Source organism: Vitis riparia, chromosome 6 (assembly GCF_004353265.1).
Source record: "Vitis riparia cultivar Riparia Gloire de Montpellier isolate 1030 chromosome 6, EGFV_Vit.rip_1.0, whole genome shotgun sequence".
Lineage (NCBI taxonomy): Eukaryota > Viridiplantae > Streptophyta > Magnoliopsida > Vitales > Vitaceae > Vitis > Vitis riparia.
In genome coordinates, this window is record NC_048436.1 from 9278865 (window position 1) to 9298350 (window position 19486).

At 34.3% G+C, this 19486-nt stretch overlaps 1 protein-coding gene across 1 annotated transcript; it reads left to right on the top strand.

Moving 5' to 3' along the window:
* Nucleotides 1–382: 382 nt before the first annotated feature.
* On the top strand, nt 383–9229 carry LOC117916195 (E3 ubiquitin-protein ligase RHF2A). Its single transcript, XM_034832102.1, has 9 exons — nt 383–551; nt 1040–1180; nt 1264–1310; nt 4349–4411; nt 4499–4607; nt 4732–5126; nt 5393–5500; nt 5586–5940; nt 8961–9229. The coding sequence occupies exons 1-8, from the start codon at nt 546–548 to the stop codon at nt 5896–5898; spliced, it is 1182 nt and encodes a 393-aa protein (XP_034687993.1). The 5' UTR covers nt 383–545; the 3' UTR covers nt 5899–5940; nt 8961–9229.
* Nucleotides 9230–19486: the final 10257 nt, after the last annotated feature.

A 19486-nucleotide genomic window follows, 5' to 3' on the forward strand; every position in this document is an offset into this window, starting at 1 on the left:
ACTTATAAATTATTCATTTCCTTATAACTCATATTCGATATGATGCTTATTACACCCAATGAAAGTGAAGTATTATTCATGTTCAATATTTTGAAATTTCCTGACATAATTTAAATTATTCATTTTAATAATCATTATTAATAGTAATACGGATTCTTATAAAAGAAAATCAATTTAATATTTAATTATATATATAAATATGACATTTGAATTTATCTATTAATTTATATTAAAATTTAAATATATTTATATTAAAAAGAAGTGAGTCACCTAAATAAATTCGGAAGGAATGGAAAGAAATGGAGCGCCACGTGGAATAAGAGTAGTGAGTGGAAGACCGAGCTAAGGTTTTGATACTGTGTGGCTTAGTCATCGCCATAAAAGTAAAACAAAGGAAAAAGTAGACGACTCTTCTCGCTCGCGCTCTCTCTCTCAATAATCTCTGCTGTCTAGGGTTTTCGATTACCTCTTTTTCCATATCCCTCCTCGATCTACGCAAATTCCTTACAAGTAGATCGTTTCCTTCATCGTTTATCGTATCTTTCATGGAGGTAGTTTCTTAATTTTATCTATTTTTGTCCCTGTTTGGTTGCCGAGAAAATCATCTGCTATTTATTTTTTTATTTTTAATTCGTTTCCGGGGGAAATCGTAAAAACTCCCTTCTTTTTTTTTTTTTCTTTTTTCTGGTTTTTGTATTCTCCTTTTGTATTCTCTTGCTCTTTTTCCCCCCTGTTTGAATTTCCTTTGATGTCGTGCTTTTATGAAATTGTTTATAAAGAAGTGGATTTTGAGAACTGAATTTTGGTGAACTTCTGTGACTATTAGCCCGTTTTGGGGAGGTGCTTGCAGTAACTGATGACTTTATTGGTTTTAAATGGCGTGGTTTGGAATGGTTTTCATGACAATGGATTTTTGCTAGTGGGTTTACAGCATTTTTTTTTTCATTATTGTACATTTGGATTTTTGGAAGTGAGATTATTGGGGAATTTTTTTTTTTTTTTTTCAATCTGGTGATTTTTGAAAGCTTGGATTTTGTAGGCTCCAGGTGTGGAAGAGAGCAACAAGTCCGAGTGCCATTTGACTTCTGCTGCGGCTTTTGTGGAGGGTGGAATTCAAGAGGCCTGTGATGATGCTTGCAGCATATGCTTGGAAGCCTTCTGTGACAGTGATCCCTCGACGGTACATATTGGAAAATGTATTTTATGAATTGGGTTATCTAAATTTTTATTGGCTAGAACTAATTACATCTCTTTCTCTTGTAGGTGACTAGTTGCAAGCATGAATTTCATCTTCAGTGCATTCTTGAATGGTAGTCTTATTTATTTTCTCTAGAAAGATTATCTTATTTCATCAATATTGGTGAATGTGGATGGTTGATAAATGTGCTTAGTCTGTGATACTAAAGTGCAATTTGTTTCATAAAGTCAGTAGCAAACCAAATGATGGTGAGTAAAGTGGATCAAGTGATTGAATTCTGAAAGTGGATGAAGATAAAATAAGGATTTGGACAGAGCACCATTATATGAAGTTATAAGGTTTAGGTTGCCAACATTGGCTCCCCTTCCACTGTTCTAACTTTAAAGTTTGTTTGTTTCTCATGTGAAAGGTGTTAGGGGAATGGATAGATTATGTTGTAATAGATGTGGTGAATGGAGTAAAAACTATATTTGTGGTGTAAATTGGCATGCCCTTACAGCATATGGCCCAGGGTATAGGCTTACACAAAGATTTTGGCCAAAGAATGAAAGGTCAAGAGTACTATAATTGTAAATTGCACCATGTTGCTGAGATGTAGGAATGGTTTGGTGATGATTGATTAATATCATGATTAGTCCTTTCTTTTCTCTTTCTCCTTTTCTTCTAGACTTTCCAAATGCTTCACTTTACATCTCTCCTAGATTAGTTATTATTAAAATGGGTTTTGGGATGTTTTAAAAGCTATAAGCTTTATTTAGAGGTAACTTACACTGACAGATGTAAAAAACTAAAAACAATCATCTTCACTGTGATGATTGTTCTTGACAGAGGAAAAGGAGAGAGAACGGATTGCAATATTTATATGTGATGCTCTTGTGTCTGAGCAAATTAGATTGTTTTGGCATCAGATCAAAGTGTTACTTATGAGTACTTTAATGGTGCCTTTTTTTATTTTTTATTTTTATATATTTTTTTTAAAGTCATAACAAGATATTGATAGAATGGTGGATATCGAGTGGTTTTCAGCATCTCTATCATTAGACCCGTTAGTACCACCTGAATTCCACCTGCCTTCATCGTTTCTATCTTTGCAACCAATTGACCTCATTGCTTGTAAACTGATATCTTCACCATTTGACTCCTTTATATCATGTGTGCCAACCCACCTCTGTTGTTTCATCTTCTGCAAGAAATCAAGATATCACTACTAACATCACCTATCTTGATTGCTGTCATTTTGTCAACACTTCACCAATAACATGGCCAACTACATTAAGAAGTTGCTACCATGCCTACTGATTACTTTGATTTTAATTACAGATCAGATCACTGATATAAATAGTTTTTTTACTGGAGATTGGATCAGTTGATGTGATTATTGGTGTGGCTAGGTTGGTTGTCAATATTTGTTTAATGTGAAGGGTTGATGCATCAAGGTTGTAAAAAAAATCATTTTGGTAATGCCAATTGCTGGAATTTTTAAGGATTTGTTTTGGGTCTTGTGCACCCACTATTATGTGGAGAGAGAGTCATTGTTTCTGGCTCATCCTTGGAGCTGTGATTACAATTGGGGAGATGGAGGTGAGAAAAATGATAGGGGTGTGAGTGAGTGGAACCAGATGCTCTTTGGGCAGGGTTCTTTGGTGAATAAGGTGGTGATAGTGAAATGAAGATGATGTTGAAGACCTGATGCAGGTTGGTTTTGTTGTCTGGATGGTGGTTTTGGTGAGTTTGTAGTTGTGGTGATCTTGATGGTGGTTGTATGGTCCCTTCCTAGAGAAGCAGATTGATGCATTGCTGGTTGTGTTCTTTGAGTTTGAGAGATGTCCATGAGAGAGGTTAGGAATCATTTGGTGTATGATGGTGGCAATGGTATTGGAGCATGAGGATTGAACTATGAAGATGGAAATGAGATGATGGGCATGGGGAATTATATAGAAAGAACTTTAGAGGGGGAGTGTTTTGTTTTAAAAAGGTGAGGGTAATTTTGGGACTTTGTAGTCTCCATAAATGCTCCTTAGCGCTAGCGGGGGGCATAGTGTAATTTCATATTCAAAAGGGGAGGTCAGTGTCCTTTATCTTTTCTTACAAAAGGATTATTTTGAGTAAAAAATAAAACTAAAATTTTGTTTTCAAGGGATTGGATTTTCTATTTTTATTTGTTGGCTTTCTTTATTTTAGTGTTTTATTTTTGTTTTCTAACATGACTATCCATATTGGTGGAAAGAGGGTATAAATTTAAAACATAAGGATTATGTTGGTGATTTCCATCACAAGCATCAAGCATTGGAGTAAGGGTTTTTGTCTTCTTCTTCTTCTCTTTTTTTTTTTTTGTGCTTTGATAAGCTGATGAGAATTCATTAAAAGCACTGATTAAATAGATTGCCCCATGTACATGGCAAGTGTATAAAGGGGCTTTTAGGCTAGGAAAAAAGGGGATTGGAAAACTGCACTAGCAAGACGAAGAAAGAGTCAGCATTCGAAAAGTCCATAGTTAAAAGAAAAAGGGACCAGAGAAGTGAATCCTTCAAACTTGGATTAAATGCTCACTTCTTTAAAGAGTGCTTTGATTTTGCTCCTGCCAAAAGGTCTTAGCACAAGCACAAGGGGGATCAGCCTCCAAACTTTTCTCAGTTTCCTCGAAACTCCCTTGCCACTCCAACAACACCTCATTATATTATATTTTGTCCCCAATAAACTTTTGGAAAGGTATACTTTAGAGATTTATGACTACAATAGAATTTTCCGTGTTTGTTTCTGTTTAGAAATTCAGCTAAGAGAAACTCAGGGTCAATTGTTGCCAAGACAGCCTGTCGTATGCTTGATCCTCAATTTGACAGATCTTATTGTCTTCATAAGTTTAAAGTTCAACTCTATTTCATGGAGTTTATAGTCTTCATGCTCAATTGGTAGAAGGTTGAATATATTCTTGCTTGATATTTTTGCGCTCATTTAACTTTTCTTCTTTAGATGAGATTTCCACTACCGAGTTCTTTAATTTAATTTTTTTTTAAATTTATTTTTTGTATCTACAACCATGCACCCATGTAAACCAAAATGAAAGAACTTGTTCTTTTGAATCATATATTTGAATAAGATAAAGAAAAAAAGAAAAAAGCAGTAGTTTGAAATTTTATCTTAATCTTGTAGGTGTCAGAGAAGCTCCCAGTGCCCCATGTGTTGGCAGCCTATCAGTCTGAAGGATCCAACCAGGTTTATTGGGTTCCTTGTCTTTTTTATTTTCATTAGCTATTGTTACCAACTTTGATAAGACTTGCTTAATGTGAATTATTTTGGCAGCCAGGAATTGCTTGAGGCAGTGGAACGGGAGAGAACATTTCGGTTTAATCCATCTAGAAATGCCACAATATTTCATCATCCAACTTTGGGGGATTTCGAATTACAACATGTTTGTAATCTGCCTGTGCTAGATGGAAGCTTTTCTTTGTGTTCTCTCTTGGCAATAAATTGCATATTGGGTGATTCCACTGAGACTTGTTTTCATGTGGTCATGTTTCTATGTTGTATTGCAGTTACCTGTGGGTGCGAATGATGCTGAACTTGAAGAGCGTATAATCCAGCACTTAGCTGCTGCAGCTGCAATGGGCAGAGCACGCCACATTGCTAGAAGGGAAGGCCAGAGAACTAGGTCATCAGCTCAAGGTCGTCCACAATTTCTGGTGTTCTCAGCTCATCCTAGCACACCTCAGGCTGGTCCTGCTTCTTCCTCTCCAGCTCAGAGAGGGGAAGATGAACCAGCTCCTGCAATTACTGCTGCTATGCCCTCTTCCCTTCCTACAGCTGTGGGGGAAGAATCTTCTCAGCTTACTACATCACAACTTTCTTCCCAAGCCGAGGAAATTACTGCCTCAGCATCTGGGTCAATTATTCATACTACAAATCAGCATGGAACTTCCTCAAACAATAGGTAATTTCTATGCTTCTATTTGATTCTGAGTTTACTTTCTGACCAGATGAACTTCATAAATATATTATTATTATTATTATTCCTCAACCAATAGGTAGTTTCTATGCTTCAATTTGATTGAGTTTACTTTCTTACCAGATGAACTTCGTAAATATATTATTATTATTATTATTATTATTATTATTATTATTATTATTATTATTATTATTATTAGTGGTGAAATCCTATGTTCAGCGACTGTTTATATTTTAATCATTTTTCTGTAGGAGGTCTCCCGGTCAATCTCTTCCAAGTGGTCAAGATAAAGCAGGACCATCAGAATTTCAATCATTTTCAGAATCCCTAAAATCTCGATTTAATGCAGTGTCAATGAGGTATCAAATTTTCAATCATAAATGAAAGCCAGTCAATAGCTTGTTCAAAGTTTGTTGATTTATTTATGTTTCTTTCTCTTTTTAGGTACAAAGAGTCAATTTCGAAGAGTACAAGGGGATGGAAGGAGAGATTGTTCTCTCGCAATACTTCCATGGCAGATATTGGTTCTGATGTTAGAAGAGAGGTTAATGCAGGAATTGCAACTGTATCACGCATGATGGAGCATCTTGAAACTCGTGACAATAGCAGAACCACCCCTTCTTCTGTATCAGATAGTTCAGAGGATACCTCATCTCCATCACTGGGCGACCAGAGAATGGCTGAAACTGGTGCTCATAATCCTTTGGGTGACACTAATGTACAAGCTTCATGTGCTGCAAGTTCTGGCACTAATTAAGTATATTCCAGTAATGACATCAATTCAATGCATTTCATGAAGGTCCGTTGCGATTTTTAATTTTAGCTATGTTTAAATAGCTGAAGTGAGTATTATTCCAGGAACTGCTTTAATTTAATGCTTCTTACCTGTGAAGTTAAGTTCTGAGTCTGAATTCATCATTTGAATTAGCTGCACGTGTGGATGCTTTAGCAATGGGTCTGATTTTAACAAATTTTTAAGGATTGTTCTCTGTTTCTGTAATTAGATTTGGTTACATGTGATTTCTACCCTATGAACACTAAGTGTTTTGAGTGTGCCTGTACATAATTTTATATCCTCAACTTTTTTTACTTAATTTGTAGGCTCAATTAAATTTAATATGTAGGTGGTGGAAACCTATGTGACATTTCTAGCTCATAGTCATCTTCTGTTGGTGTGTATGTCAAATATTTCTTTTCATTTGTAGCTCGAAGACGTAAGATTTGGTTAAGAATAAAATGCAATGTATGAGTTTTGGGGTGCTTGGGGAATTGCACATAGAAATCTAGTAATTCTACTCTGATCTGGAGAACATATTTCTTTTGTCTACTGATCGTGATAGAGATTGCTCCACCTAGAACAAGTATTTTTGGGGTGAAATGGGCATAAATGCTATCTTGGATGGTCATTGCCCTAGTGGGTTGCCAAATGCTGATATTGCCTGATATGTGAACAGTGGAAGGGGACAGGGGAGAGTGGAACTGTTTCTATTATTAAAGAAAAAAATGGAGAACCATTTTTCATAAAAGGTAGGGCTATATATACAAGGCTACATGTGTGAGACAAGCAAAGGGTAGGATAAAGCATGTCCAATTCACTGTTTAGCTGTGAAACGTGTCATGATCTCAGTTTTCTTCATCTTTAGCACTAGGCCCACTTGGCTAGTAGTGACCTCGCCTTTCTGCAGTCATCAGCTCCCATGCCCTACCCAGCATTCTTTTTCTAAAATACCAAATATCATCCTTATTGAATCCCTTCCATATTTATCATGGCACCACAGACCAAAACTAGTTCAAGTGGTGCACCTTACTGGAAAGCACTCAAATTCCACCATTAATATCAGTGGTTGATAACCCAAAAGACCAAGCCAGTATTGTAATGGACATGACATTTAAGGATAGATCAATTGGTGAATTTGTTGATGCAACATCTGAAGATTTGGTGGACAATTCAGACCCTTCTATAGGATACTTAATGCAGAAAGATACTGCTGCATCTTTGCTTTGGTTAGCCCTACATTCTGAACTTCAACTCTCATTTTCACTTCAAATTGCTTCCTAGCAATAAGTTGGGAAGGATTTTTCTGGTTCTCAATACATTCTTGGCTTTTCCTTTTATATCTCTCCATATTCTCCAAAGATAGGCTTGCTAACAACTTTCTTGTTGAATACAAAATAGCATGCTAGCCTTCCCACCAATCTATTTCATATAACCAAGGATGATGGTGAACCAAGCTAAACATCAAACAAATTGTCTTAAGGACTATGTACTGAAACCAAACATCCGTATATGTTAGCGGAACAGAAATGCTATTGGTCCATGGCACCACATTGATGCTGAATATGCATGTAAGCTTCATTCTCAAGAACCAAGATCTGAAAAATAACACTATTTCTCTAATCATTCTTCTTGCTTAGGTGGAATAGAGTGCTTACTAAGGGAAGGCTACTGTGTTCCTTCAGCAGGAAAGGTGAAGGGGTCAACTAACTTGGACACTGATTTGTGCCATTGTTTTCTGTTTCTATTCTCCCCTTTGTTTCAACATCAAAATGCAAGTTTCTCCTTGTTCATTGATATGCTTTATGCTTCTTTATTCTGTGGACCATGAACTCATATATCTATATCTATATATGAGTGTTGACTAGTTAGAGGATTAGTCTCCCATACTCAATTGACGTATTATCACCATGTGGAAGCTAAGTGGGGCCTTCTAACTCTTTTCATTCTTCAATGCATTGAGGATATTAGATCACCTTATTTATATGAATTTGATTCCAAGCCACAATTTAGACAGACCTTTAAGCTGAGTCACCAGCTCCTAGAATTTGTTTGTAAATTCCTTAATATCACTCTCCAAAATACGATTTTGCTGATCATAAACTGGCCACTTTCACTTCATCCATCATAAACTGGCTACTTTCACTTCATCCATCATAAACTGGCTAATAGGAGGGTGTCATATGTCTGAAAAGCTTGCTTTTTATGTCCATTCATCAACTTTGAGGTTTTCCAACAGGATTCATATTGGAAAATACAACTTATCTTTTGACCTTCATGTGATGAACATCAACCCCTGTCCAGAGTATGAAGACACTAAGGAAATCCTGTGAGTCAAATTTTCAACAAAATTTGGCATTTATAAGCTAAGTGAACTTTCTTTCTTCATTTGGTTGTCAGCCCTGTCATACAGTTCATCCACATCATCTGCCACATCTACAAGGGAACCTTCTGACATGTCAAAAATCTTTTGCCCCAGGGTTCACCCTGAAAGTAGTATAGACAACCGAATTCTCCTTGTGCGACAACTGCTCCATTCATTTCCTTCCATGGTCTGAGTCACTGCTGAGTGGAAGTTATAGTTACAATTTATAAAGGGATCTGATTTGGATTTTGTGAGATTTCTCTATTTCAATTTGTATAGATAGTTGTGTTCATGGTTCCTACTTTCATAAAGGTCATGGCCAGAGTGACCCATTTGTTTTATTGGTTCTAAGTGCCTTCTCTAGGATTCTCATTGACTAGGATGGACCCAAATCTCTCTGCCAAACAACAATTGAGTACATGAAACTTCCTTGTTTTTTTGCAAATACAAACACCTGTAATTATAGGCACAAAATGATAATCAAGTTTGTAGCATACTGAAAATTATTGTACCTGCAAAAAAAATGTTGAGTCTCCCTAAATTTTATATCTTGAATTTTTCATTGTTACTATTATTCAGTCCTAGTTTTTGTAGCTTCCGTTCTTATTTCTTTTACAGAGAAAATTTCCATGTGTTAATGAAATTTCTAACATCATGAAAGGTGCTTCTTTGATGACAGGTGGGAACTCCCTTTTCAGATATGAGAGATGCTGTGGATGTAATGCTGTGTCTCCCTCTTCAGACCAATAGATATTTTTATATCATATGGAAAGAGCGTTAGTAAATGTGATCTGATTTGAGAATAAAGAATTAGAGAGACAATGAGCTCTTTTCTTTGGGCATGGAAACCAGTATATATATGATGATTGTAAATTTGATTAAATATTGAAACCTACTTATGGATATATTGCAAAGAATCGTGCATGCTTGCTGCACTGGTTTTAACAATGTTGCAAATGTTTTTGAACCATACTGTTAGACAGAAAAATTCCTAATATATTTAACTTTAAATGTGAATTTTACTTTTTCATTCCAACCTCTGCAGTGAGTTATGTCTTAAAAAAATGGAATGTATTTGTGATCACCTTCCTTCTGGGCTCATAATCATCTTTACTCTCAGCAAGTCCGGCCGTTGGTGGGAGAATCAAAGAGGTATTTTGCGGAATGACTTTTTTTGGTGCCTTTCATCTGTTTGTTGGTTTTATTTATTTATTGGTTGGTTGAATCTTTCTTGTTTGCATCAATGGATAAAAGGAGAGAAACGTGAATGGCCAACTATCCTGGATGGTTATGGAAATTGGGGAACAATGAGAAGCTTGGCTGACAGCAAGACAGCTTGATTTGATTGGGCATATGCCTAGTAGACTGTTCTTTCCGATCTATGTTAAGCATCAAATCATTTCAACGGTTTCGACCAGTGTTTAATTTCGTTGTCCATTTCGTATTACGGCATTGGGGAGCTCAGAGCGTGTTTGATAATGATTTAAGGAAATGCTTTTAGCCTTTTAGTACTTGAATGATAAAAAATTTGGAGGGTTAAAAATGTTAGAAATGCTTCCTGTTTGATATTGACTTAAGGTAACTGTTTTTCTCGTTTTGCGTGTCACAATTCTGATCCTCGAACCTAATTTAGACCTTTGGCAATAGAAGTTGGACGTGTGGATAAATCACAAATAAACAAGACTAGTTTTGCAGCGGAGTCACCTGTCTTACATGTATGAATTCCTTTTCATAAGCATTACCCTTTAATTCTGGACTCTGACCGTTTTAACATCTGTATTTTAGTTTGTAGGTTAGACAAAATATTAATTATCAGTTATAGTATTTAGCATTTGGAAGATCATGATTTTAAATTAACACACTCTTGAAAGTTTTTTGGGTGGATTTGGTTTCAGTGCGTGTGCTGAACACCTACAAATATGCACTGAACACCTCTAAATATGAATGTGTCACAAAATAGGTTTACAACTTGTTTGGATCTCCATGTGAGTCAAATGTACTAACTTGAAAGGCACTAGGTTAAGTAGGCAAGCTGTAGTGTCCAAGGCATATCGCTAAAAGGATATGGGAAGAGATGAGAAACTCATCTTAGATCTCTCCATATCCATTAATGTTCGATTTCTTCTTTCTACTACTCCATTTTGCTATGAAGTTCCTTGTGCATTTAATTGGGATATGATCTCATACTCCTTAAGGATAGAATCAAACGGGGTGGACATATATTCACCACCTTGATTAGATTGAAGTGTCTTGATATGGTTACCTAATTGGTTTTTCGATTCCGCCTTAAATTCCATCAATTTATCCAAGATATTGAATTTCCTACGCATTAAGTAAATATATCCAAACCTAGAGTAATTATATGTAAAGGTGAAATGCTTATACCCTCCCTATGCATGCAAATTAAATGGTCCACACACTTTAGTATGCACTAAGTCCAAACACACCTTCGCTTAATATCCCTTAGCAGTAAGGGGCTTCTTAGTCATTTTATTTTCTATATAGTTTGCAGACTAGAAGACCCTTTGGAATTAAAGAGTGCAATTTTTTAGACTTAACCAATCTTTGGATCCTGATTAGATTAATATGACTTAAGCATAAGTGTCAAAGTTGTGTTTGATTAGTGTTAGGTTCCTTTCTTTTAAGTGAGATATGATTATTCTTATTACTTAGCAATAATGATAATTGAGTTACATGAAAAAGACTATCAACCAATGATTTTAAGCATATAAATGAATCATTGATTTTAATAATAACTTATTTAGTGAAAAAATTGAATAATTTGATTACATGAACTAGAAATTGAAATCAAATTCTTTCTAGACTCAAGAATATGAAGACAATCTTTGAGTTTTAGAAGACAATTTTTCTCTAAGATAAGGGTAAAGTCTTCTACTACTTGCACAACTATCCTTGCATTAGAGGTTAGAGTCAAGTACATGTCCTTGTCATTTAGACTTATCCTTAGTCGTAAAGAATTACATATATGATTAGTGACCCCAAAATCTATCCACCAAGAGTTGAGGGAATCCCCACTAAGCAAAATTCAACTAAAAGTAAATGATGCATACCTTGTTTTTTCTTTGGGAATTTTAGGCAGTTATTTTTCTAATGACCTTTCTTTCCATTAAGGAAGCCCTTGCCATTCCCTTTGCTCTTCTTACTAGATTTCTTGAACTTTCCCTTTTGCTTGGTGCTTTTAGGATTCTTCTTCTTCTTCTTCTTGTTAGAAGAACTTAAAGAACCCTTGACTTCCATATGAACAACCTTTTGGTCTTTGAGAATCTCCTCATTAGTTTTGGTAAGTTCATTACTAGCTTATTCATAGTATAGTTGAGCTTGAATTGCCTAAAGGAAGCCAATGAGGTCTTTAAGACCATATTAACCTTAGTTTCCTTGTTAATTTCTGCTTCAAGGATCTCCATCTCGTTTAAGAGTTCGATCATATGATCTCTAACGGGAGTTCCTTTTGACATCCTAGTGTTTATAATAGTCTTAAGAGTGACATGTCTAGCTAACTTGCTCTTGTCACCAAACATCTCTTGTAGACTCAAAAGAATATCATGAGCTATGTCCATAGACACATGCTACTATTACAACATGTTATCCAAAGATCTAAGTATGATACACTGAGCCTTTTGATCCACCTTATGCCACCTATTATATATAACTTTCTCTTAATGTGTGGAATGTTCACTAGGGGTATTGGGAGCAAAATCCTGAGTTACCTATTTTAGCTTCTCTTATGTAAGTAATATGTCCAAATTTATTTTTCAATCTACATAGTTGGTCAACTCAATTTATTAATAGTAAGAATGAGATTAATTGGATTATATGACATGATTTCTATAACAAAAAAGTAAACCATGCATTAATAAATTAAACATTCACAACAAAAGCAAGTCAATAAATTTAGCGAAAATATAAAACTCTTAAGACTACATATCCTTTTGCAAGCTATCCTAATATCATAAGAATCAATTCTACAATGTGCAAGTTATGACCTTATTACTAGTTAGAGACCCTCTCAAATTGATCTTCTTGCCTTAACCATGGGAGGTATCTAAGGCAAGATCAACATACCTTTTTAGTTTAGCCCTTGGACTATGCAAATAGGAGACTATGGTGGAGGATTCAACCACTTCATATCCTTGTTAAGTGTGTAATAATCATCCTTGACTTTAAGGCCACCAAGTGAAGAACTCTACTATTAGGGTGGTTGCTCCTACTACAGACATGTATAGTCTCATCCATATGGAAATTCCATATCCCTTGATTCATTGGGCTTAACCCACTGTTGGGATGGTGATGAACCCAAATCAAGATGGGCTTGACAATGGAGACCATGGACTTTGCTAAGGCCCTCTTTCACATAATCGTTTGCAAATAAGAGCTTTTAATTGAAATTAGTAATTCCTTAATGGATATAATATTCTCTATGAAAATCTTCCAAAATATGTTTATTTCCTAAATTGGAGCTTTAATATAAAAGAAGAAGAGAATTTGAAAATCCAAAAAAAATTCCCCATGAGAGAATTTTATATTAAAATTGAAAGGAATTCTAGATCTTTTCGTTCCCTATCCCAGGACCAAGTTAGGTGTATGAAAACTCCATAAGGTTTCTAGATCCTAAGCAACGAAAGCAAATATAGAAAATGATCTAGATGTGTGCATTAGAAAGCCTTACCTTTGATTTGAATGTTCACAAATAAATTCATTTTGATGAAAACGCAAATCAAAGTAGTCGAAAGCCTTGTAAACCCACAATCTTCCGCTCAATGACTAAACATCGATCCTTGGCACTCAAATAGTGAGGTATATTAAAGAGTGGAAGTTCAAGCTCTCTCTAGTCTTTTGATGGTGGAAGATGACTAACTAAAAACTTAACACTTAAGGTATATTTATTTATAGGGTTTCCCATTGGGCTTAAGTGACTTGAGCCCATTAAGGGTTTGAGTCACTTAATCTTAGCCTAAAAAAGGTTATAAATGATTAATTAACTTAACATTCCAATTAATTAATTAACCAAATCCAGTGACACCGTTCATTAATCTTGTATAATCTTACATAATTACCAAAATGCCTTTATGCATATAAGTAAACCTAGAGCTTATCCAATCTTCATAAACCTTGCTATCAAGGTATATGAGCTTAAATGAGGGCTATTAGGACCCATAAGACAATATTAGCTCCCTCATAATCCAATTTTGAAGTTGATTCAATATCCTATTGTAGATAATTAATTGTATTCTAGTACCTTATGTAGATAATAACGAGACAAAGTTTAGGTCCATGACCTCTTATTCATTGCATGTAAACTCTCCATGAACTGGTGTCTGTAATCTAACGAGGTAGTGGTATCATCTACAAGATTACATTTCCAATTCTTAAGTTATAGATTCCACCTATTATGTGATCAATTGACATACTCTAAGCTCTAAGGAGCATATGTCAAATTTTCATTAAGGAAATGCTATGACCATAGTTTTTTAGATCACATGTCTTTTAGATCACTTAAGGGGACACACTATTGCACTCCCATGAAATATCATGGTGCTTCTATTGAGAATACTTGTTGCCACTATCTTCTATCAATAGTGACCTAATTCATAAAGATATGTGACCACTTTAAGAGCTCACCTATAGACAATGTTTAAAAATTCACGATTTTTCATTGAAATATCAGAGATAAAAACCGCTTATCGATGGTGGCCAAAACGAAATCGACCACTGATAATCGGTTCGACGATTTTTTGCCAAAAAATCTGTAAAATTGTCGATATATCGGATTTTATAGGCTCTTTTGCTGATTTTTTGGGAAATTTCTCGACTTTTTTGATCAATCAACTAACGGTCAACACGCTGCCTACCCCTTTAAATTTCAATTTTTTTAGGTTTACGTTGCTGTTAGGTAGGTTTGGTTTACGTTGTTGTTAGGCGGATTTGAACCTAGGCCAAAAGGCTTGGGTTCAAGCTTGGTTATCATTGGGCCAAGTTTTCCCTTGTTATATGATGGTAATAAATATATTAAAGTTCATTATTAATTTTTTTAATTATTTTATTTTAAATTTTATTTATTTAATTAATAAATGTATAAAAACCATCATTATAATTTTCTTAATATTTTTTTAATATCATTTATATGATAATTAAATATTAAAAAGTCATATATGCATCATCATTTTATTTTACATTATTGAATGCATTTGAATTAAATAAATTATAGTTTTAATATTAAATGTATCATCATTTATCTCATTAATCATATTTTAAAAAATTACTATCACTTCACTTTTAAATTTTTTTATATTTATTCTTTTAATTTGGAATGTTTTAATTTTAAAATATTAAAAATATAAATTTATTAAAAAAATACTAAAATAAAAAAATGAAGTTCTAATATTTTATAAATTAAAATTAATTTAATTAGATAAATAATATATTATTAATCGATATATCCTTGCTTATCGATATTTTTCTCTTTGATCATATCTATGTCAATTATACTCATAAAATAACTTAATATGTGTATTTTTATTTATTTTATCATTTTTTGGAGTTTTTCTAAATATTTTCATGAATTTTGAATAATTTTCACCTTATCAATATTTTTGTCAAAATATCCATCGATATTTCCAATATATCCATAAAATCTAAGTACTGATATATCTGTATTTACCAATATTTCAAACATTGCCTATAGGTTAAAACCTCCTAGTGACTTGACATTAACATAAGCTCAACACCTTCTCAAGGTTGAGAGTCCATGCAGTATAGTAGCATGGTGAATCATGACAACTAATAGTCTTACTCATGATTCATCTTAGGTCCTATCCAATGTGTAACCATATACACTAGTACACTTACCATGGGAAACCCATCCCGATTGCCAAGACATGTCATCCCTCCAATTAGGAGGTAGTGCACTACAATCTCTATTGGATTGCCCAAATCCATGAATTGATTATGAACAACTTATTATCTTGCAAATAACCCATAATTGGTATCCTCTATGCAACTCTTAATGCACCAAGTCATGTACAATGCAAGTGATATGGACATGTATGCTCAGATAACCAATTAATGTATATGGGATAACAAAGAGAAATCATAAGAAATATAAATAAAAAAATAAATTTATAAATGAATCTCAATATATTACTTCATATCATGCTCTCTAGGGGTTCTATCTTAACAAACTCCCACTATCCTTAAAATATGCTATGAACATATCTAACACCTAAGGTATCCCTATGACCATCAAAGACTTTAATAGATAAAGTCTTTGTGAAGGGATCCATCAGGTTTTCTGTAAAAGCTATCTTCTTCACAATGATATCTCCTCTCATTACTATTTCACGTAGCATGTGGTACTTCCTCTCTATGTGTTTACTCTTCCGGCGATTTCTTGGTTCTTTAGACTATGCAACTACCCTACTGTTATCACAAAACAGTACTAGGGATGATACAACTAAGGAAACTATCCCAAGTCTCAATAAGAACTTTTGAAGCCAAATGATTTCATTTACTACTTCAAAAGCAACAACATACTCGGAGTCCATAGTGGAGTTAGTAATATAAGATTTCTTCACATTTCTCCAACTGACAACCTCACTACCTAAAGTGAACGCAAACCCAAAGATAGACTTGCGAGAGTCTTTATCATACTGAAGTCCGAATCCATGTACCCAAGGGTTAATAACTCATCATAATATACACCAACATATAATATTCGTTCTCCAAAGATACTAGAGTATATGCTTGACCACCGTCCAATACTTCATGCTTGGATTAGATTGATATCTACTCACTATTCCTACAACAAAGCAAATGTCTAGTCTAGTACATAACATTGCATGCATAAGACTACTCACTATTGAAGCATAAGGTACTGCCTTCATGAGATCTTTCTCCTCAATGGTCTTAGGACTCTAATCTTGAGAATACTTGAAGGGTAGCAAGCCTTTCTTTTAGTTCTACATCATATTTGATCAAAAGCCTACCAAAATAGGTGGTTTGAGACAACACAATCTTCTTATTAATCTTATAATCCCAAAAAACCTTAATTAATCCCAAGAATATATTTCGTCTCACCTAGATCTTTCATTTGCAATTAAGTAGATAACCAAATCTTGATTGATGATAATAACCCTACATTATTCTCAATGAGTAGAATCTCATCAACATACAAGACTAAACACCACTATGTTCCACTATGTTTTCTTGTACATACAAGGCTCATCCTTGTTTTGATCAACAAGAGTCTTGATAGTCTAATCAAAACATGTATTCCATAAGTGAGATGCTTGCTTTAATCCATAAATGGATTTCTACAACTTGCATATAAGGTATTTTTCGCCCTTTGCTATGAAACTATTAGGTTGGATCATATAGATGCCTTTTTCAAAATCATTGTTTGAGAATGTTGTCTTGACATCCATTTGCCATATATCATAATTAAAATGTGTTGTAATGGATATGAGTATTTTGATGGATTTAAGCATGGCTATCTGTGAAAAGGTTTTCTTATAGGGAAAATAAGGTTTCTGACTATAACCTTTCACTACTAGCCTAGCCTTATACGTCTCAACCTTTCCATATACCTTTTTTTTTCCTCTTATAGACCCATTTTCACCCTATGGATTTTTTCCATTCAAGTGCACTTCTACAAGATCCCAAACTCTGTTAGAATACATAGATTCACACTCTGCCTTTATAGCTCCTTACCATAGAATAACTGTTATGATAGAACTCTTAAAATCATGACATAATATAATTAACATGCATATTTTTATTATTTATTTTCATAAAGCTCCAATTCACTTTTATTTATCCTATTTCCATGCATTATACCTTGCAAACACTTTGACCACCATCTTTTGCATTGTATGTGACTTGGGTGCTTTAGGGGTTACACGGAAGATTCAAATCACGGGTTCCTTGAAAGTAGATGACTTATTCACAATCGATTCATGGGTTTAGGTAACCCATTAAAGGTTGTAGTGCATGACCGAACTTCTCTATTGTACCAAAATACTTAGCCTTTTTACGTAGCAACTCTGGTCAAGAAAAAAAAAACTAGAGAAAGAGTTACTACGACTTTTGTAGTATTCCGGGTATCGTCCTCAAGGACTGGCTTATGAAAATTGTCAATACTATAATAAATGAATTTCTTTTGTTTAAATCCTAAAGTGAAAAACAATATGTGAATAATGTGAAACTAAGTAAAGGAAATTAAATTAATAAAAAAAAATGAATATTGATTTTAAATTCAATTGATTCAAGTTTGGGGTTTTCCACAATCCAACCTAGGGTATAGAAATTAGAGAAAACAAGGGTCTTTTAAGTAATATGATCTTAGGGTTTTAGGATCCTTGGCCGTTCACGATCAAGTTGAGTTCTATAACTCAAAATTGCATCCAAAACCTAATTTTTCCTTTTTAAAACAGATTCCTAAAACCATCAAATGAATGAGATTGATTACTAGTTTAAGATTTGGCTTTTTAACCCTTCCTACTCTTTATAGTTTTTTTTTTTGGGAAAATAACGATAGGGAAGACAAGGATAACTAATGATAAAGAATTACCAAGAATCACTAGTATCAGGTAATAACCTATCGTATCATTCCCTAAACTAACTCATAAGGATAGGATAAAAAAATTTGATAAATTGTCACCTAACCAATAATTAATCTCATTGTTATAATAATTTACCCACTATAGGTGTCCAAGCCCTTAGGTTTTCATGCTTCAAGCCCCAAGTTGGCTCTTAGCCTCTCATGGGGGTGATGTCACATTCATAATCCATAATAGGGTAAAAATCCATAATTTGAATCAAAAGAAACTAAAAACAATATCTTTAATAAAGAAAAAAAAAAGAAAACAAACCAAAGTTCTCGTCTTCTTCCACCTTCAATGTCAAACTCTCTGGAAAAAGATCCAAGATCCCTTAAACCTAGAATTGAGAGAGTTTATATAATACCATCAATTACCTAACATGTGGCACACTCTCATTGGCCACTTATTACAAAATAATTTCCTAAAAATGATTAAAAAATAATAAAATGATGATTTCTAGTCGTGTGGGTTCCACTTAGGGCAGATGAAGTGTCCTAGATGCAATTCCCGAGGTAGAGGAGGCGAAACATCAAAGTGGCAGTGGGTGAATTCGAAATTGGTGTCATTTCGAAGTAGATTTCGAATTCATAAGTTGAATAGATGCAATTCCCAAGGTAGAGGAGGTGAAACATCAAAGTGGCAGTGGGTGAATTCGAAATTGGTGTCATTTTGAAGTGGATTTCGAATTCATAAGTTGAATTTCGAAATCATTTCGAAATGACCCTCCAACTTGGTGCAGTTGTCTTCCAATGGCCATAACTTCTTCATTTCAGCTCCGATTTGCACATTGTTTGAAGCGTTGGACTTCTGACTTCCCAAGCTTCGAAATGATATATAGTATGTATACAAAAGACTCCAGGAAGTACTCTAAAGTTGTCTTCAAAGTTAGAGTATATAATGCCATCCGATTTTTGAGTTCTAAATTTTCATGCAGTTGAATCTTGCTTCATGCCTCATTTCCCATGTTTTCTTACCTTCTTTCTTACTCCATAATGGTCATTTCTCATCTTCCAAATGCATGATATCCTCATCTCACCTTTCCTTACGGTCCATGAGTCTTGACTCACTTATTTCCTCTTTTAGCCCTTTCTTGATATTTTAGAATCTAAAGTGATTCAACTTGCACCATTTTATTCCCTTGAACTTGAGATAAGTCTCCAAAGTACAAATTAAACTCATGTCTAGGGCCTTAGCATTGATTTAGGTCAAGTTGGGTGATTTGAATGTCTTTGGGTGCACAAATCATATAGAATATGTGCCATTAGAGCACATATTTTGGCTCTAATCATCCCCATCAACCTAAACTTTGCTAGTCCCTAGCAAATGAAAAGAGTAAAAAAGAATGAAAAATATGTAATGAGATTCATGAAACCATATTAACTCAACATAACATATTTCACACGCAAAATACCCAAGTAGTCAAATTTCTTAGAATTGAGCAAGATGACACAAGATATGCAGTTTCTTAGTTTTCTCACCTTATCTTCGTATACATAAATGTGCATCCATGTTTAGCATTCCCCTTAGTGTCTCTTGATTTTCCCTTGATTGGTTCTTTCCACCTAAACCTCATGTGCTTAATTTTGGT

Excerpts from the sequence above, each read along its gene's own strand:
- LOC117916195 (XM_034832102.1), top strand. Across the intron at positions 1,181-1,263 it reads GTGACAGTGATCCCTCGACG|GTGACTAGTTGCAAGCATGA; the intron begins GTACATATTGGA and ends TTTCTCTTGTAG. Across the intron at positions 5,501-5,585 it reads TTTAATGCAGTGTCAATGAG|GTACAAAGAGTCAATTTCGA; the intron begins GTATCAAATTTT and ends TTCTCTTTTTAG.